Below are 16996 nucleotides of genomic sequence, written 5' to 3' on the forward strand. Positions count from 1 at the left end.
CTTATTCCCGGGCTGGGCCTGCCGTCACAACCTGTTAGTTTTTGAATGAGAATAAATGCAAAAATGGAAAAACAGGTATCGGTCTCAAAATCTCTCACAACTATTAAAAGTCAAAATTCTAATTAATGCCTTGATAAAAAAGCTAAAATACTTATCACTTTCTTCATGTAAAAATATGCTAGAAACCAGAAATACAATGTGCTAGAGATAGTAGTTTCTGCGTAACTGGCTATAAGTAAAATTTGACCTGCTCAATTAAAAAATTCGCATGAGCCTAGATGTGAAAATATGAACGAAAACAGTAAAATCAGAATCATCTAGGTTACATATTTCTAGGTAACATAGAAAGTGGCAGTGTCATATATTAGTTGTCTAGTAGCCTTTTTGCAATTCAAAGAGCATTGTATAATGATAGACTTAAACTTACTGACTCGGATACTGAACTTTTCTTTATATTCACCTCTCATACCTCACCGAGGGCGACTTTGGGCACATAGTCCAGTCGAATTAGGTGGAATCTCGTAATATATTTAAAAAAATTAAATACAGCAATGTTTCTGCACTTTATGGCGTAAAAAGGTATGTAGAATGAAAATTTCCAAAAACTAACTAAAAGGGAGAGAGGAAAGTTGTCAAATTTGCATATAAGTGGTAAAATTACGTTTTTTTTTTGTTTTTTCAGTGCCGATCAAAATCTAGACGATCGATCAAAAAATAACTCATACTATGTTGAAGGTACTTAAATTACCTACACATAAATGCACCTGAATTATTTTTTTATCAATTAGTTAAGTGTAAAATCAATACCGAACGCGAAAAAATGCGTTTTCGAAAATTAGGCACTGTTATTGCAAAAATCGATGGATGTTGATGAAACTTATGGAAAAGATGGTCAATACAACTGTCAATATGTGTGCCAAAAGCTGATTTGATTGACCATCAAATTGTTGCTAATTACATTTGTTAATTTATTTTGATGATTTTTTGCAGCTAATTGTTTGATTACTAACCGGTGATTTCATAAGTTAATATCGCAGTTACAAGTTCTATTTGGGCCAAAGAATCGTGTGAAAAAAAATTATTTCAAAAAGTTAAAATTAAGATGCTGTTTGCAACCAACAAAGTGGGACATCTAAAAAAGCGTTATAAATAAATCCCGGCAGGGTCAGAGAAAAGTCGCTATGGAATTCGCTCTTTTTGCGTTGAATAGAGCATATTTTTGTCGTTATTCTCAAAAAAGAAAAATTCATCTAGGTCTCTTTCTTTGGAAGATAGTTTTTTTGTTTTATTAATAAACTTTTCGACGTATCGAACTGAAATTTTGGGAATAATTAAAGAAAGAGTTCAACTTCAATTTTCAACCAGTTTCACATTGATATTCTAGTTAATAAACACGCTAGCAAGAGTGAATGTTAACGTGAATGAACTACCTGTGCGCGCGAAGAGGAACGCATGCGCGCCCGACTTTTGATTTGAATTTTTCAAATTCGCTCGGGTCTATAACTCGATAACCGCTCGGTGGATTTTAATGATTTTTTTTTTATTTGGGTATCTTCTCGAGATGAACGCGATGCTGTAATGAAATTATACTTTTATAACAAAATTTCTTCGCAAACTCAACATTAAATAATTTATAATTTTAAAATATTCTTTAAAAACATAGTTTTAGCAAACTAATATTATTTGCTACCCGAATATGTCATATATTCAACTTTTACGGCTTCAAATCATCATTCAAATTGGAGTCTCTGCCACCTACAACAGCTGCAGCTGCGCAACACGCTTTCCGCGTTTATTTCCAGTTGCAACTGTGCCAGGGAAATCATTCTTTGAATGCATGTGATTGGGGGTGGATTACTTCGGCGTCTGGTGTAAAACCAATATACACCGAGAATAACCTGCTAATACCAGAGACGCTTTTAAAAATTGTTTCCTGCAGCTGCAGAACGATTGCGTAAAACAAAATTGTGGCTGCAGAAAACACGGTTTAAAATGTACTGAAATCTGCAAAAATTGTCACGGCCAGTGTGACAATACAGAAAAACAAATAGTTGACGAACTGTTGGAGGATACAGAAGATTATTCAGAAAGTATATTTGAACAACCAGATATCTTACAATACGTAGAAGATGATGATGAAGTAATACCTGCGAAAAAAAGTCGAATAGAATAATAAAAAAAAATGTCATTTTATAAGAATAAAATTTTGTATTTTTATAAATATAATTAATTATTGCGTTCAATTTTTTTACTGTCCTTATACCTACGAAAAAAACAAAAGAAAATAAAATACTTTCTCTAAAATTATTATCAATATCGCAATTTAAAAAATTTAATGTTGAGTTTGCGAAGAAATTTTGTTATAAAAGTATAATTTCATTAAAGCATCGCATTCATCTCGAGAAGATACCCCAAATAAAAAAAAATCATTAAAATCCACCGAGCGGTTCTCGAGTTATAGAGACCCGAGCGAATTTGAAAAATTCAAATCAAAAGTCGGGCGCGCATGCGCGCGCTCAGCGTTCCTCTTCGCGCGCACAGGTAGTTCATTCACGTTAACATTCACTCTTGCTAGCGCGTTTATTAACTAGAATATCAATGTGAAACTGGTTGAAAATTGAAGTTGAACTCTTTCTTTAATTATTCCCAAAATTTGACCCTGCCGGGATTTATTTATAACGCTTTTTTAGACGTCCCACTTTGTTGGTTGCAAACAGCATCTTAATTTTAACTTTTTGAAATTCTTCTTTTTTCACACGTTTCTTTGGTGCAAATAGAACCTGTAACCGCGATATTAACTTATGAAACCACCGGTTAGTAATCAAACAATTAGCTGCAAAAAATCATCAAAATAAATTAACAAATGTAATTAGCAACAATTTGATGGTCAATCAAATCAGCTTTTGGCACACATATTGACAGTTGTATTGACCATCTTTTCCAAAGTTGTATTGGTAGGTATTGATTTTACACTTAACTAATTGATAAAAAAATAATTCAGGTGCATTTATGTGTAGGTAATTTAAGTACCTTCAACATAGTATGAGTTATTTTTTGATCGATCGTCTAGATTTTGATCGGCACTGAAAAAACAAAAAAAAAAACGTAATTTTACCACTTATATGCAAATTTGACAACTTTCCTGTCTCCCTTTTAGTTAGTTTTTGGAAATTTTCATTCTACATACATTTTTACGCCATAAAGTGCAGAAACATTGCTGTATTTAATTTTGTTACCTTCAAAATCTAATTCGACTGGACTAACAGAGACACAGTATATCTTCAAACTCTTTATTCTTTTAATTGAACTTCTCACTGACATTTAAAAAAATAAACTAAATAATATTCACACACTTTATTACTACTTCAAATAGGTTAGGGTGCCACTTTTCAATACATGTTGTAATACTACACACTATTGGTAATGATTAATTTTTACTAAAATTTCTTGCTAGTTATATTACATATATTTTATCTGTTATCAAGGTTTCCACATTTTATTTTAAACACCTCAAACATTGCTACCAGGGTTATGAGTTATGACTGTTTTGAGGGTTATGAATTTAAAGCGCGGTTCTGATCTCGTTGCCTAGGCAACCAACCAGCAACCAATCAGAATCACGTATTGAATGCTTCACAACAAAGGCCATCATTTTTTAAAGAGAGGATATAGAAGATTTGCATGGAAATATTTATATATTTATTAATTCAAAAAGGAACAAGAAATAAGTACAAGTATGACAGCGTAGTCCAATGTCAGTGAAGCGTTCGACTGGACAACTGCTCGCTTGCTCGATTCGGACAGAACTAACTGCTATCCTCCGCTGAGGGTATTACAATACCTCGGTAACGCGATCCTACTAATTGCCATGTTTGTCGCACGTATTTTTCGTAGGCAACAAACAAACCGCGTCTCCGAGAAGCTTATCATTATAAAACGAGCAGATGCGCTGCCGAGTTCGGCCACGGACTCGGCACGGCGTCTGTTCTTGGATTTTCCCAGCTACAATAAAACAAGAACTGAATAATATTTCAAAATACTAGAACTAAGTTTTAACAAAAATTCAACAGAATGAAATAAAAAAATTACGAAGAATCAAGCTTATTTTTTTCAGAGTTTTAGGAAATAATAAATGAATTGAAAAGTGCAGGTTTCAAAGTAAATAAAGGAGAAAAATTATATGTTGAAAAAGCTACCAGATTCACTAAGTTATGTTGGAGACTTAATTGATTCAATGCAAAAAAGTGATCGCACGTGTGAATTTTTGAAGAATAAAATCAAAATGTGAGAAACAAGAAACCTGAATGATAACGGCAATAAAAAGCCGAATGTATTTAAAGCAGAAAGAAGAGAAATAAATTATTTTGGCTGCGGAAAGAAAGGTCATCTAAGGAGAGCGTGTACAAATTCGTGGAAAGAAAAAGCCAATGGAGGAATGCACTAGACAGGAGGTGCACACCTGCAGTAACAGCAACACAGAGGCCACGGAGGTCGAGGTTATGGCGGTCAACGAGGAAGAGGTTATGGTCAACGTGGACGATGCAGAGGCTGGTAACAATCACGTGCTGACTGAACGAGTCAACACGATGCGAGATACACATACAAATAAGATTACGAAGAAGGTACAGAAACTTTCTTAACAGAGGTAGAACATTAATACGACAAAGTAAGTGAAACCGTAATGTATAATTGCAATAGAGGTAAAATTGAATGGATATTAGACAGTGGATTTTCAGACCACGTAAATAATGAGACATAATTTTCTGAAAGCATTATTTTGAAAAAACTAATAAGTGTTAAAGTCGAAGATGGTAGAGATTTGAGATGTACTAAAGTTAGAAAAATCATTACTTATATTTTAGTAAATAATAAGACAATTAAAATAACAATAAATAATGTAGTCTTTGTAAAAAAGACTGATAAAAATCTGATTCGTTATGCGAAAGTAACAGATGGGAATAAAATTATTTCTAATGCTAAGAAAACAGTGTATATAAAATTAACAGTTACGTTGAAAGATTAGAAAGTTGTGTAAATAATGTTGATAAAATGACACAAAAAGAGAAATACCATAGAATATTGGGACATGTAAATTTTAATTATTTAAATACGATGTGTAAAGAAAAATTAGTTAAAGGAATGCCAAAAAATTTTGAAAATTTAAATTTAAAATGTATGGAATGGAACATGCATACAAACTAAAATGCATAATTTGCCATTCCAAAATAAGCGTAGAGGTGCAAACGGAATATTAGAATTAGTTCACACAGATTTAAATGGGCCACATGAAAATAAGGGCTTTAATGGATCAAAATATTCTTTTACTTTTATAGATAATTTTAGTAAATGCGCTCTAATATATATGCTAAAATCAAAAGATAAAGTGTACAATTATTTTTTGGATTATATAAATAAAGTAGAAAATTTAACTGGCAAGAAAATTAAAAGATTGCGGTAAGATAATGTAGAGGATATATGAATAAGAACATGTACAATTTATGTAGTGAAAAGGGAATTATAGTGGATTCATGTCCACCGTATGTACACGAGCTAAACAGTACAGCAGAGCGCTATACTAGGACGATAATAAACTCGCAGCGTACTGACTGAAGAACAGGTCTATAACAAATACGAGTGAAAATAAAACTTCATTTGAAATATTTTTTGGAAAAAAGCCAAACATCAGTAATTTAAAATTATACGAGAGTAAATTATTTGTTAGAGTTCCTGAAATAAAAAGACCATCTAAATGGTATAGAAAAACCGATATTGGTATACTCGTAGGCTATGAAAGCGTTGGATACAGAGTTTTAGTTAACAACAAAATAATAGTCAAAAGACATGTAGATTTCGTAGAAGAAAATAAAAATTTAATTGGTTTTAAAGGTGACGACGAAATGAGAGAATGAATCAGTCATTAGTATGAATGAAAACTCTGATTCAATGTTATAAAAATAAGAAAGATAGAAGACTGAGTAATAAAACAAGCGAAAATATCTATGACAAAGAAATTGAACTGCGATATGGTCAATCCGATTCCTATTATATTTATGTAAATATTGTAAGCGCAGATAGTCCGACAACTTACGAAGAAGCTTTACGAGGAAGCAATTCCGACTTATGGAAAGAGGCTATGAACAGAGAAATAAATTGTTTAAATAAAAATAAAACTTGTCAACTAATGGGTAAACTGAAAAATAAGAAAATATAGATTTAAAATGGGTATTTACAAATAAATCCGATAATCATAAAAAAGTGAGATTAGTTGTTCGAGGTTTTCAACAAAGAGAAGTACTGGAAGATTTATATTCTTCAGTAGCTAAAGTTTAAACATTGAATTTATTGTTATCATATTGTTGTGAAAATGGTTTAATGATTATACAGATAGATGTCGAAACTGCATTCCTAAACGGAAAAATAAAATCAGAAGTATTTGTAAAACAACCTTTAGGTTACAATGATAAAACCGAAAAAAGTGTATAAACTAGAATAAGCATGCGAGAAAGCCCGAGAGCTTAGTACGAATGTTTTGGCGACTATATACAAAAATTAGGATTTAAGAGAAGTATAAGTGATTATTGCTTGTACACAAAATGTGAGAATAACGAAACAATTTATTTAATTCTACACGTTCAAGATTTATTAATTTGCGGAAAAACAACGCGAAAAATTAGTGAGATAAAGAACAAACTGTCATACAAATTCTCAATGAAGGACTTAGGCGAAGTAAAGACTTACTTAGGAATAAATGTTAACTATGATTATAAAAATTGTAAGATGACAATATACGACACTAATTATATCGAGTCATTAGCTAGACAATATAATATTGAAAATAGTGAGTTATTTAACACTCCGATGGAACAAAATTTGAGTCTTCAATCTGCACAATCAGCATTAGATGATATAAAATATAAAAATCTCATAGGAGCATTATAAATGGCATATATAAGTTCTGGAACAAGAATGGATGTTAGTTATAGTGTGAACTATTTCAGTCGATTTCAAAATAGTTACAATGAGATTCATTACAAATACGCATTGAGAATTTTAAAATATTTGTATTTGACCAAAGATTTAAAGTTAACATTCTGTCACGTGTAAATACTCACACTTATATATCGTTGCTAGTTATAAAGCAATCGGTGCATAAGTCGCCAAATACACGAATAGCAACATCTCGGATTAAAAAAAATGTCGAACTATAACTAATATATTGATCTCGAAACACAGAACATATTCACACGCGAGTCTAACAATCCCGACACTTTTCAAAGACGTTTGCAAGAATTTGAGATGTCAGCGAAACAGGCGCTACTTCTGCACACTCGATTAACGATCGCATTGCAACTCGCGGACGTGGCTATGGCATATTCGGCACATCAATGGTGTTATATGTAAGTCTTCTTGAAGAACAATCCAATTGTGCATTCTCTTCGAACTTCCTGATATATAGTTATAAATTTCTGATAACAAGTCTATGCATTCCGATAGAAACACTTTTACAGAATCTCATGCAACCAAATGTTCGAGATAGCAAACACATTTGATAATTATTATATCAGGTACTAATGCTTGAAATCGTGTTGCTACTGAGTTGTGAGCACCCATTATCAAATTGCAAGTATCAGAGCAAAATGAAATAATATTGTTTTTATTTATTTATTTGGTTACTTAAGTCTATTCCAACTTGACTAAAATAATCATTCATTTCATTCACTATATTTGTCTTGTTTACTATTTTTTGGTTATTTACCACTATACAGTCAGGCGATTTCATTTGTTTGTTGCTTTCCCTGTTGAAAATATATACCTGGATATCCAGGTATATATTTTCTACAGGGTTTGCCCATTTTACTGTTTATGATGCACCATAGCTGTCTTGGATTATCGCCACTTTTTCTTATCTCATTGTTTTCGAATTTGTATTTAGCATCTTTTATTGTTTTCAAAATTTTTTCATAATTTTCATATCCATACTTTAGAGATATATTTGTAGGTTTTTTCCCATATATTATATAGATTTTCTTTATTTTTACACGATACTAATATTGCTTTAGTTATCCATTTTTCCTACGTAATTGTTTATTCTTAAATTTTTGTTACAAGTGGCTTTTCCAACACAGCTATGTATCATTTTTATTAGTTCATCCAAAGCAAGATTTGGATCCTGCAAATGCAAATATGAATTCCATTCTATTTTCTTTGCATATTCCTTTAACTTTCTATAATTAATATAATTTTCTATCTTTTCTTGCTCATTCTGCACCTTAAGCTGATCGATACTTATTACAAGCGATCGATACTTATTATAGTGGTCGTTAAACGGAGTACATAGTTTATAAGATTCAATATTAACGTCTCTAGTCTGCAAAACAATTATCAATACAAAAATCCGATTCGTTATCTAGAGAGGGTCTTGTTACACCTCTATAATACAGAATGAATTCTTGTTCAAAGAAATTATTTAAGAATTCCTGACTTATTGATATTGCACCTATATTATTATTTTGTACATTACTTTCTATTATATATATATATATATATATGTGTGTGTGTGCGTGTGTATGTGTGTGTGCGTGTGTATATGTGTGTATGCGTGTATATATATATATATATATATATATATATATATATATATATATGTCAATTCTAAGTACTTTTTATTCTCTAACTTTTTCTTATATAACACTTTGTTTTTGAGTAAAAAATCAAAAACCTTAAAAAATTTGAGTTATGCAACTTTTGGAATTGTTTCATAAACTATATTGAATTCTCAATCGAAAAAGTCTGAATTTAATTACTATATTCAATTTGCCGAATTTTGCCAAAAGCTTTTGTAATGTTTTTATCTGAATTTCAAAATAGTGAATCAGCATTGAATGTTCATAAATCGATTTTGAAGAATCTTTAGTTTTTTCACTCTTTGTCTACTATACTGTTAGTGTTCTAAATATTAGCGTTAATATTTTACTTGTGTATTTAGCTTTTCAAGTTTTAAAATTGTAATGGCTCCAAAACGCCGGAGAAATGTAAGTTCTCAATCAGAGTCTGAAGAAGATTATTCTGATGATAACGATGATCATAATATTTTGGTACCTAATCCAGATGATTCGGGCAGTTCTGGTCAGAGTGACGAAGATTCTGGTTCTGAATCTATTGATAACTTATTACTGAGTACATACGCAGAAACTTCTAATAATTATACGAATGATCAATCTAAATTGGAAAATGAATATATTTATAAATGGATCGACGGAGAAAAAAGTTATTCCTGCAAAGTTGAAAATGAAATATTATTATCTGATAGTCATAAGAAATACATTAAAAATATGAGTCCAGTTGACCTATTTGAGACATTTTTTTGCAAAGAAATTAAAAATTATATTATAGAATCAACTAAGATGAATAATTGTAGTCTAACAATGTCAGATTTGAATATATTTATAGGAATAATACTTTTCTCAGCATTCAATAAAAGGAAAAGTCAAAGAGATTATTGGTCTAATGATCCCTTTTTATCTAGTGATGTAGTGAAATCGGCTAAATATAAAATCTAAGTTGAAATTATCAAAACCAGGGGATGAAGATTGCAATGATAAAGCTTGGCGAGTTCGTCAAGTCATGAATCTGTTTCGTAGAAACATAAAATTGTTCGGGTACTTTCAAACCGCGATATCTGTAGATGAAATGATGGCCAAATGCTACGCTAGAACTAGTATGAAACAGTTTATTCGCGGCAAACCAATTAGATTCGGTCTGAAATTTTGGGGTCTATGTACATTAGATGGATTTTTATTAGATTTTGATCTATACTGTGGGAAGAATTCAACTATTGGGGATAAATTAGCTAAATGTGCTTTAGGAACTCGGGTAGTAATAAACTTACTTGACAATTTTTTTTCAACGCTAACTTTTCGTAAAGTAGGCCTTTACCATCTATACATGGACAATTACTTCACAAGCTTAGACCTTTTTGTACATTTAAGAAAAATGGGTTTACGTTCCACTGGTACTATTAGAGAAAATAGGATAAAAGAAAAAAATTATATTGATAAAAAATCAACAAGAGGCACATACGCCACAAAGCACGATCAGAAGAGCGGAATGAATTTAATTACTATTATTGATTCTAAACCGATTTCAATAATTTCTACAGCATCTGGAGTAACACCACTGTTACCCTCGAAAAGATATTCCAAAGAAGTAAAATCAAAAATAGACATACCTTTTCCTAATGCATTTCATCTTTATAATAGGTTTATGGGAGGGGTTGATGTTCATGATGGCCATTGCAATGATGTTATGCCATGCATTCGATCAAAAAAGTGGACGTGGGTGGTTTTTATTAGATTACTTCAGGCCGCTGTCACCAATGCAGTAGTACTTTATAATTGTGCTAATCCAAGTCACAAAAAAAGTTCAAAAGAATTTCTGATGGATATTGTGAAATACTATCTGACTAGACCTAAAGTTGATGACATTGTTCATGAAACAGTATCCCTCAAACAACAGAAGCTCTGCTGTTGCAAGCCATGTGTCATTAGGACAAACAAATTTTGCAAAAAATGCAATAATTTTTATTGTAAAACGTGTTTTATAAAAAATCATAACAGTTCCTAAAAAAAAAATAAAAATTATAAAACTATAAAAAATCAAAAACATAAATAAAACCCTGATAAAAAGCGAAAAAAATAAATAAATAAAAAGATAAAAAAAAGACAAGATTCTTTGACTCATTCACCTCCACGCGGTAAGTGTCGGGAAACGTTGTACATCAACGGCTAAGAAATGAGAATTTTTCAATGCGAAAATCATATCATCTGGAATGTGACAGATACTCGGGCACAAATTTGAAGTAAATTTGCTCATAATTGACCAAAAAGTGCATATGGAACAAAACATTTTACAGTTTTTGATTTTTTTTTTCAATTTCAAAAAATCTTAAGAATTTTAAGGTTTTTGATTTTTTACTCAAAAACGAAGCGTTATATAAGAAAAAGTTAGAGAATAAAAAGTACTTAGAATTGACCAAGAAGTATATCTGAATTTTTTTGAGACGATTCGATGAATTTTTCCAATTTGTCATAAATTGTCAATTGGCAAAAATAAAAAAGTTGCTCAAAACTCAGTGAAAAAATTTAGACATATTCCTTAATTGATTCTAAGCACTTTTTATTCTTATTGATTTTTTCGTCGAATGCATTATATTCGTGAAAAAAATTCGTGAAAGTTTGGGCAAAATTTTGCGCTTCAGGCACCATTTTCTAGCCGCCATATTGAATTTCTGGATTCGGGACCAAACTGAATTTAAAGTACAACTCATTTATGCACTCATAGTTGAAAAATAAAGTTCCGTCCACAACGTTAACACAACAAGAAATTGGATTTAAAAAAAAAAGTATCGAAATTTTGCATTTTTTCTTTTAAACGTCGCCATATTGGATTTTTGAGTGAAAAATACGCAATTCTGATACCAGAAATGGAAAGTAGAGAAAAAAATACTTCAGAAAAAGTATGTTTGCTTTGAATATATCCGTGGAATATGTGATAGATTTACGGTTGAAAACAGAGTTACGATTTCTCTGTTTTGGACGTTAATGGGTTAATATACTAAAAGCTTTACTTGTACTTTCTTCATTTAAACAATTAACAATCACTTCATCCTTTTTCTTGTAAACTTTTTGGTCTGAATTGCCTTATTCTTATTTAAATAGTGTGCTACAAACAAGTTTATCTGATTAATGGTATGTGCTGATTTGTTTTTTATTATTATGCTAGGTACCCTTTTTGACCTCGTACTAGTTTTTGAATAAGACATTACTTCCGCAAAAGTTTTATTTTTCACTGTATTTGTGTCACTTTTTTGTTTCTCCAGTAAATCTCTTAGTATCTTGTTTTTTCTGTTAATTCTTTATTTAGTTCTCTTACCAGTGAATTTTCTTCTTCATCACTGATGATTTCTAAATTATCGAGCAATTTCTTTCTAGATTCCGAGTTATGGTTTGATTTTATCTGACTATATACTTCGCATCATTACTCAGCATTTCTTTACTTATATTTGAGATATGATCGAGATCATGATGTTCGTTGCATATTCCCAATACACTACTTAATTTAATCGCACCATCTAGTCTTGTAAAATCACTTGTGTGGTACGCACTTTCACAAATTAGACACACAACTGTTTTCACTTCTATTTTAAGATGACATTTGTAGTAAATTGTCGCTTGTACACACGACGAGCCTGCGCCCGTCTCCGCCATGTTGGCGAATTGTCCGTAATATATATTTATATATTTTCATATGTGATAATCATATATATTTTTCATTATTGTTTCTGACATTTTAATTATATTTATACATCATTTCAATTGTAAATATAAATAATGATTCAACAAGATTATGTACAAGTTAACTAAACCACTATAATAAATAAATTTAAATATTTGATAATAGTATCGAAAACAATTTTTATTTTATTCTTTCCAAACATTCTTCCACAACAAAATATGATAACTAGCATGTATTAATGCGAGCGAAGCGAGCGTTTTTTGCTAGTCTTATTTAATATCTATCACGAAACTTTTTAATTTTAAAAAAATAATGAATTGCTAAAATTTTGTTACAGAATCTGGCGAAAATATTATCTTAAAAACTTCAAATTTATCAACCTTGGAACTCCTTAAGGTTTTTAATAGGCATATTAGTGATCATACCAAACCATCGGAAGACAAGGAAATAGTTAACAGCTCAAAAAAGGAAAAACAGCATAAAAGATAATTTAGTTTAAAACTGATAAAGACCTATTATTATTAATGAAGGGTTTTATTGAAGTCATCTTTTTGGGAGAATAATACTTTAATAAATGAATATGTATGCTAATAAATTATGTATAATACAATACCCTAAATACCTTAATAATACATGTTTTGCTTTAAAAAATGAAATGTTTAAAATCTGTGTCTAATTTTCACTCTACATTGTATTTAATTCTCTAAGTATTTATCAAAAGAAGGTTTAAATATGTCGCGTTACGTCGGCCCTGAAAAAGGATACAGTATGAAACTTATAGACACCCTTTATAGTCATGTTCCGGCATTTACGGATATTTTTGATGAAGAGACTTGGTATATCTTCGTAACTTGCTTCGTAACATTTACGATCGTCGTGGTACTTATTCTTTCTAAATTCATAACAATAAGACCGGTTGATTGAAAACTAAATCAGTATTGAACATAAAATGTTCAAGACAAATATTAACATTCATGTACTGATCTACAAAAATAGAAAATGTTAAATTACTGCTAATTTAAAAATTATATACGTAATACTTTTTATGATTAAATTAACCTAATTTATTATTAATAAATTTATTATTCTCCAGAATACATGTGTATTATTTTCGTATATTTTCCTTAATATATAAGTCAGCATTATAAAATATCCATCTATAAAAGGGAGATTGTGATAGTATCAAATTAAAGCGCTTACAGAGCCAATTAAGAGTGTTATTAAAAATTTGCAACAACTATATCTGGCGCCTGTACGAGTGATGGTGGGGGACCTAGAGCAGCTACGTTCGAGCCTGCTTGGAGTCCCGGGGCCAGGCGCTCCTTTTTTTATTTTTCGTAGGTACGGGCCTGAGTAATGACTCCGGCCCCGCTGAGCACAATTTCAGCCGTGCACGCTTCGGTAGGGCAGCCACGCCCACATCCTCGATTTAGGCTCTCTCTCTCTCTCTCTCTCTCTCTCTCTCTCTCTCTCTCTCTCTCTGTCTCCCTCCGATACAAAAGGACTCAGACCTTTTCGATGTGTTGCGGGACTTATGCGCCGAATTTAGTCATAAGATCATAATGAGTGATGAATGATCTGAACTCGTATTTACTATCTGGCTCAGATGACGCTGTTACTATCAAGCGTCTGTCCGAATAGTTATCTCTTTAGATCATCTGTCATGCACTGAGAAAAAATATAGTTAGGGTTACTTGATAGCACAAAGTAGCACCAACCGGAGAGTCTCCGGTAGCTACAACCGGAGAGTCCGGTAGCCGGATTCCAACATAACCTCTAAATGTACCTACGCTCGTAAATAGCATTTTGCTTCTGATTATACTGCATTAATCGATCATATTATCTATTATTGATAATTTTCTAGTTTACAAACAATGTAGATGCGGTAGCACGAGTTCGAAAATTCATCTACTCTGGCCTATGGATTTTGTCCGGTACTTGCTACCGGACTTTCTCTGGTTAGGGCTACTTGACAATGTTTACTTGAGCAACTCCGGTAGTGGCTACCAGACTCTCCGGTAACTCTAACTTTTTTCTCTCAGTGTGGTCCCACACATCTTACCTCATCGTCTCAGCACGTTGATTATGACCGACGAAAACGACACGATCCTGGACTCTAAGAATGAGTGGCTGCCTAGTCTCGGCAAGCATTGTGTCATAGATGTCTCGCTAGACATCTACGCTCCCACTCCCGTAAGTGACACTTTCTCTTACCGGGATTATAAGTGCATAGACACATCTAGTCTTGTCGACCTCTTGTCTTGTTGTGACTGGACACCCATGAATTCCATCGAAACCGATCTGGAGGGTGCTTTATGCGTTCTTAATAATAATCTAAAATTAGCAATTGATGAATTGGCGCCTTTGAAAACGGTTTGCCCACGTAGGAAATATGCTCCTTGGTCTGGATCAGAGCTGAGGCTCCTTATCGATAAACGTAATGCTACACTCAGGCGCTATGAGCGCACGGGGAGAGCGGAGCTTTTCGATGAGGTTCTTCGACTCACCAACGAGGTCGACATGCGTTCTGCTCAAGAGCGTGAGTCCTTCCTTCGTCAACAACTATCGGACGCTCTTGATGACAATATAAATAGCTGGAAGGTAATGCGTTATCGCAGCCTCCTGCCTGGGCGCGGAGGCTCCGGGCACCGGCTCTGTCGCGCCGCGGTGCCACCGGAGAGCCCATGGCTCGTCCGTGACACGTCCGAGGCCGCGCGGGTAAACGACCTCGACACCAAAAAAAAAACAGGTTGTAGCCGTGCCTAGAGCGCATGTGTGTAAATGAATGCTAGTAGTAGGGGCTGCGCGGCTACTGGGCCCAGCGGGTTCTGGGCCACCAAATACCGACGCATGGTAACTCATATTAGTAGATCCCTGTTTTACCGACAGATCATTGCATATCGACCCTGCTGCCAGCGGTGGCGCCCCCCATAAACCAGTGTTGTCGACGGTGTCGCCCCCGTTACCGACCCCCCCCCCCCCCATAGCTCAGAGTGAGCATCGGTAATTTACTTTATCGACCTGGGATGCGATGGATAATTTGGAATAGGATTTGCAGGATTAAAGGTTAAGATTAATAAATAAATACATCAAAATATTCATTTTTATTTTACTTTATTCAAAAAAGATAGGTACATAAAACATTATTTGTAAAGACATGTATGTTATAAAATCTTTCAGAACTTCTTATAACCTTGATGTTCTGGCATGGACTTCGTATTAGTGTAATATTTCTCAAAAGTATTTTTTAACCGTTCAAATTTATTAACAGGAGTAGAACAAGGTTCTCCACGATACGTATTACATTGTTTATCATCTTGCACTCTACTAACGCTTTTATCCTCCTTGAGAGGTGTGTACGGAATGCTATTTCGTTTCATTTTTTATATCTATCCTGACTGATGGTTTAAGATAATACTGATTCGAATGTTTGTTCCTGCAAGCTTTATATAGTTTCAAACAAGTTTCTTAATATCACCACTTATAGGATTATACTTGACAATGCGATCATGTAGAATTAGACAATACGCTGTAGTGTCCACGGGTATATTACGCTTACATTCAAATTCAAGACGTACGTCTACAGCTGCCTGTTTGAGTGACTCGTTTTGTTTTGAGCAGTCGATAACTATGAGTGGAGCATTTGTAATGAATTCTTCTTTGCTTAAAAGAGGATCTATTACAATTCTATCAGAATAATACGCATTCTGAAAATTAGCATACATATCGTAGATAGCTCTGAGAGTTGAGGAAAAGTTTGACATTACTAATATTACAATGATCAAAATGACTAGCATTTTGTCTTCGTACACCTTTCCTTCCTGTTTGAAAACCGAGAATGATAAAACGTGGTTTTTCCAGCTGATTCGATGTTTTTACAGTCCATACATGTTGCGTGGTTGTTGGAAGTACTGGATACTCATACAACTCCCATGAACGAAAACTCATCGAAATCGGTATATCTTTTTGAATATAGTTAAATAGTTGTATTTTTCGTCGGTCTGGCAGCATGAGGTAGGGCATAAGCCACTCTATACGATTGATCTCGATTTTGAATTCTTCATATGTCGGTCTCCCGTTCACCATTAAAGCCTCTTGCAAAACAGCATTCAAATCATTCTCGATCTTGTGAGAATAAGTTCATGCTTAATGTTTACAACGATCTTGCGATAATCTTCAGCGAAACCAAAAATCATGGATAGAGGAACTGTCACATCAAAGTTTCCATTATTATCAGCTATATTTCCCACGTCAGTAATAGGTGTCCAGCCAGAATTTTCAAGATACTTTAGTTGACTAGGTGAGAAAGATGTGTAACCTTTCATCAGGGTTGTAGCAGCAACGTTCTTACATCGATCAATCTCTATGGCATTCATTTCATATCGAATTTCTTCAAAGAGATGACTAATAGCATTGTTCACAAAAAGGGTGTGTTGTACTGCTTGTCCATCTTGTCTAGTAATCTTTCCACAAATATGTAGAGAACTTTTTGATGGTAGAACACACAAATCTTGATGTTGTATAGCTATCCGAATTTCATCACTATTATTGAATGCAAGTGAGGTATAGGGTTGATGTGCATGAACCTCATAATGCGAGACAGATTCATCAAAGATGACAGGGGATTGTACGTTAAGAACTGATTCCATTTTTCTGAGGCACACAACAACAACAGATAAACGTACAAGTTATTTTTTCAGTA

General features: G+C 33.0%; 1 protein-coding gene across 1 annotated transcript in view; it reads left to right on the forward strand.

Moving 5' to 3' along the window:
- mRpL53 (mitochondrial ribosomal protein L53) overlaps window positions 1-13385 on the forward strand; it is a 70055-nt gene extending 56670 nt beyond the window's left edge. Inside the window, 1 exon segment of the mRNA NM_001191047.1 lies at window positions 12632-13385. Coding sequence (NP_001177976.1) covers window positions 12632-12783 — 152 coding nt within the window. The 3' untranslated portion in view covers window positions 12784-13385.
- The last annotated feature ends 3611 nt before the right edge of the window (window positions 13386-16996 follow it).

This window comes from Nasonia vitripennis (assembly GCF_009193385.2).
Source record: "Nasonia vitripennis strain AsymCx chromosome 4 unlocalized genomic scaffold, Nvit_psr_1.1 chr4_random0005, whole genome shotgun sequence".
Taxonomy (NCBI): Eukaryota; Metazoa; Arthropoda; class Insecta; order Hymenoptera; family Pteromalidae; genus Nasonia; species Nasonia vitripennis.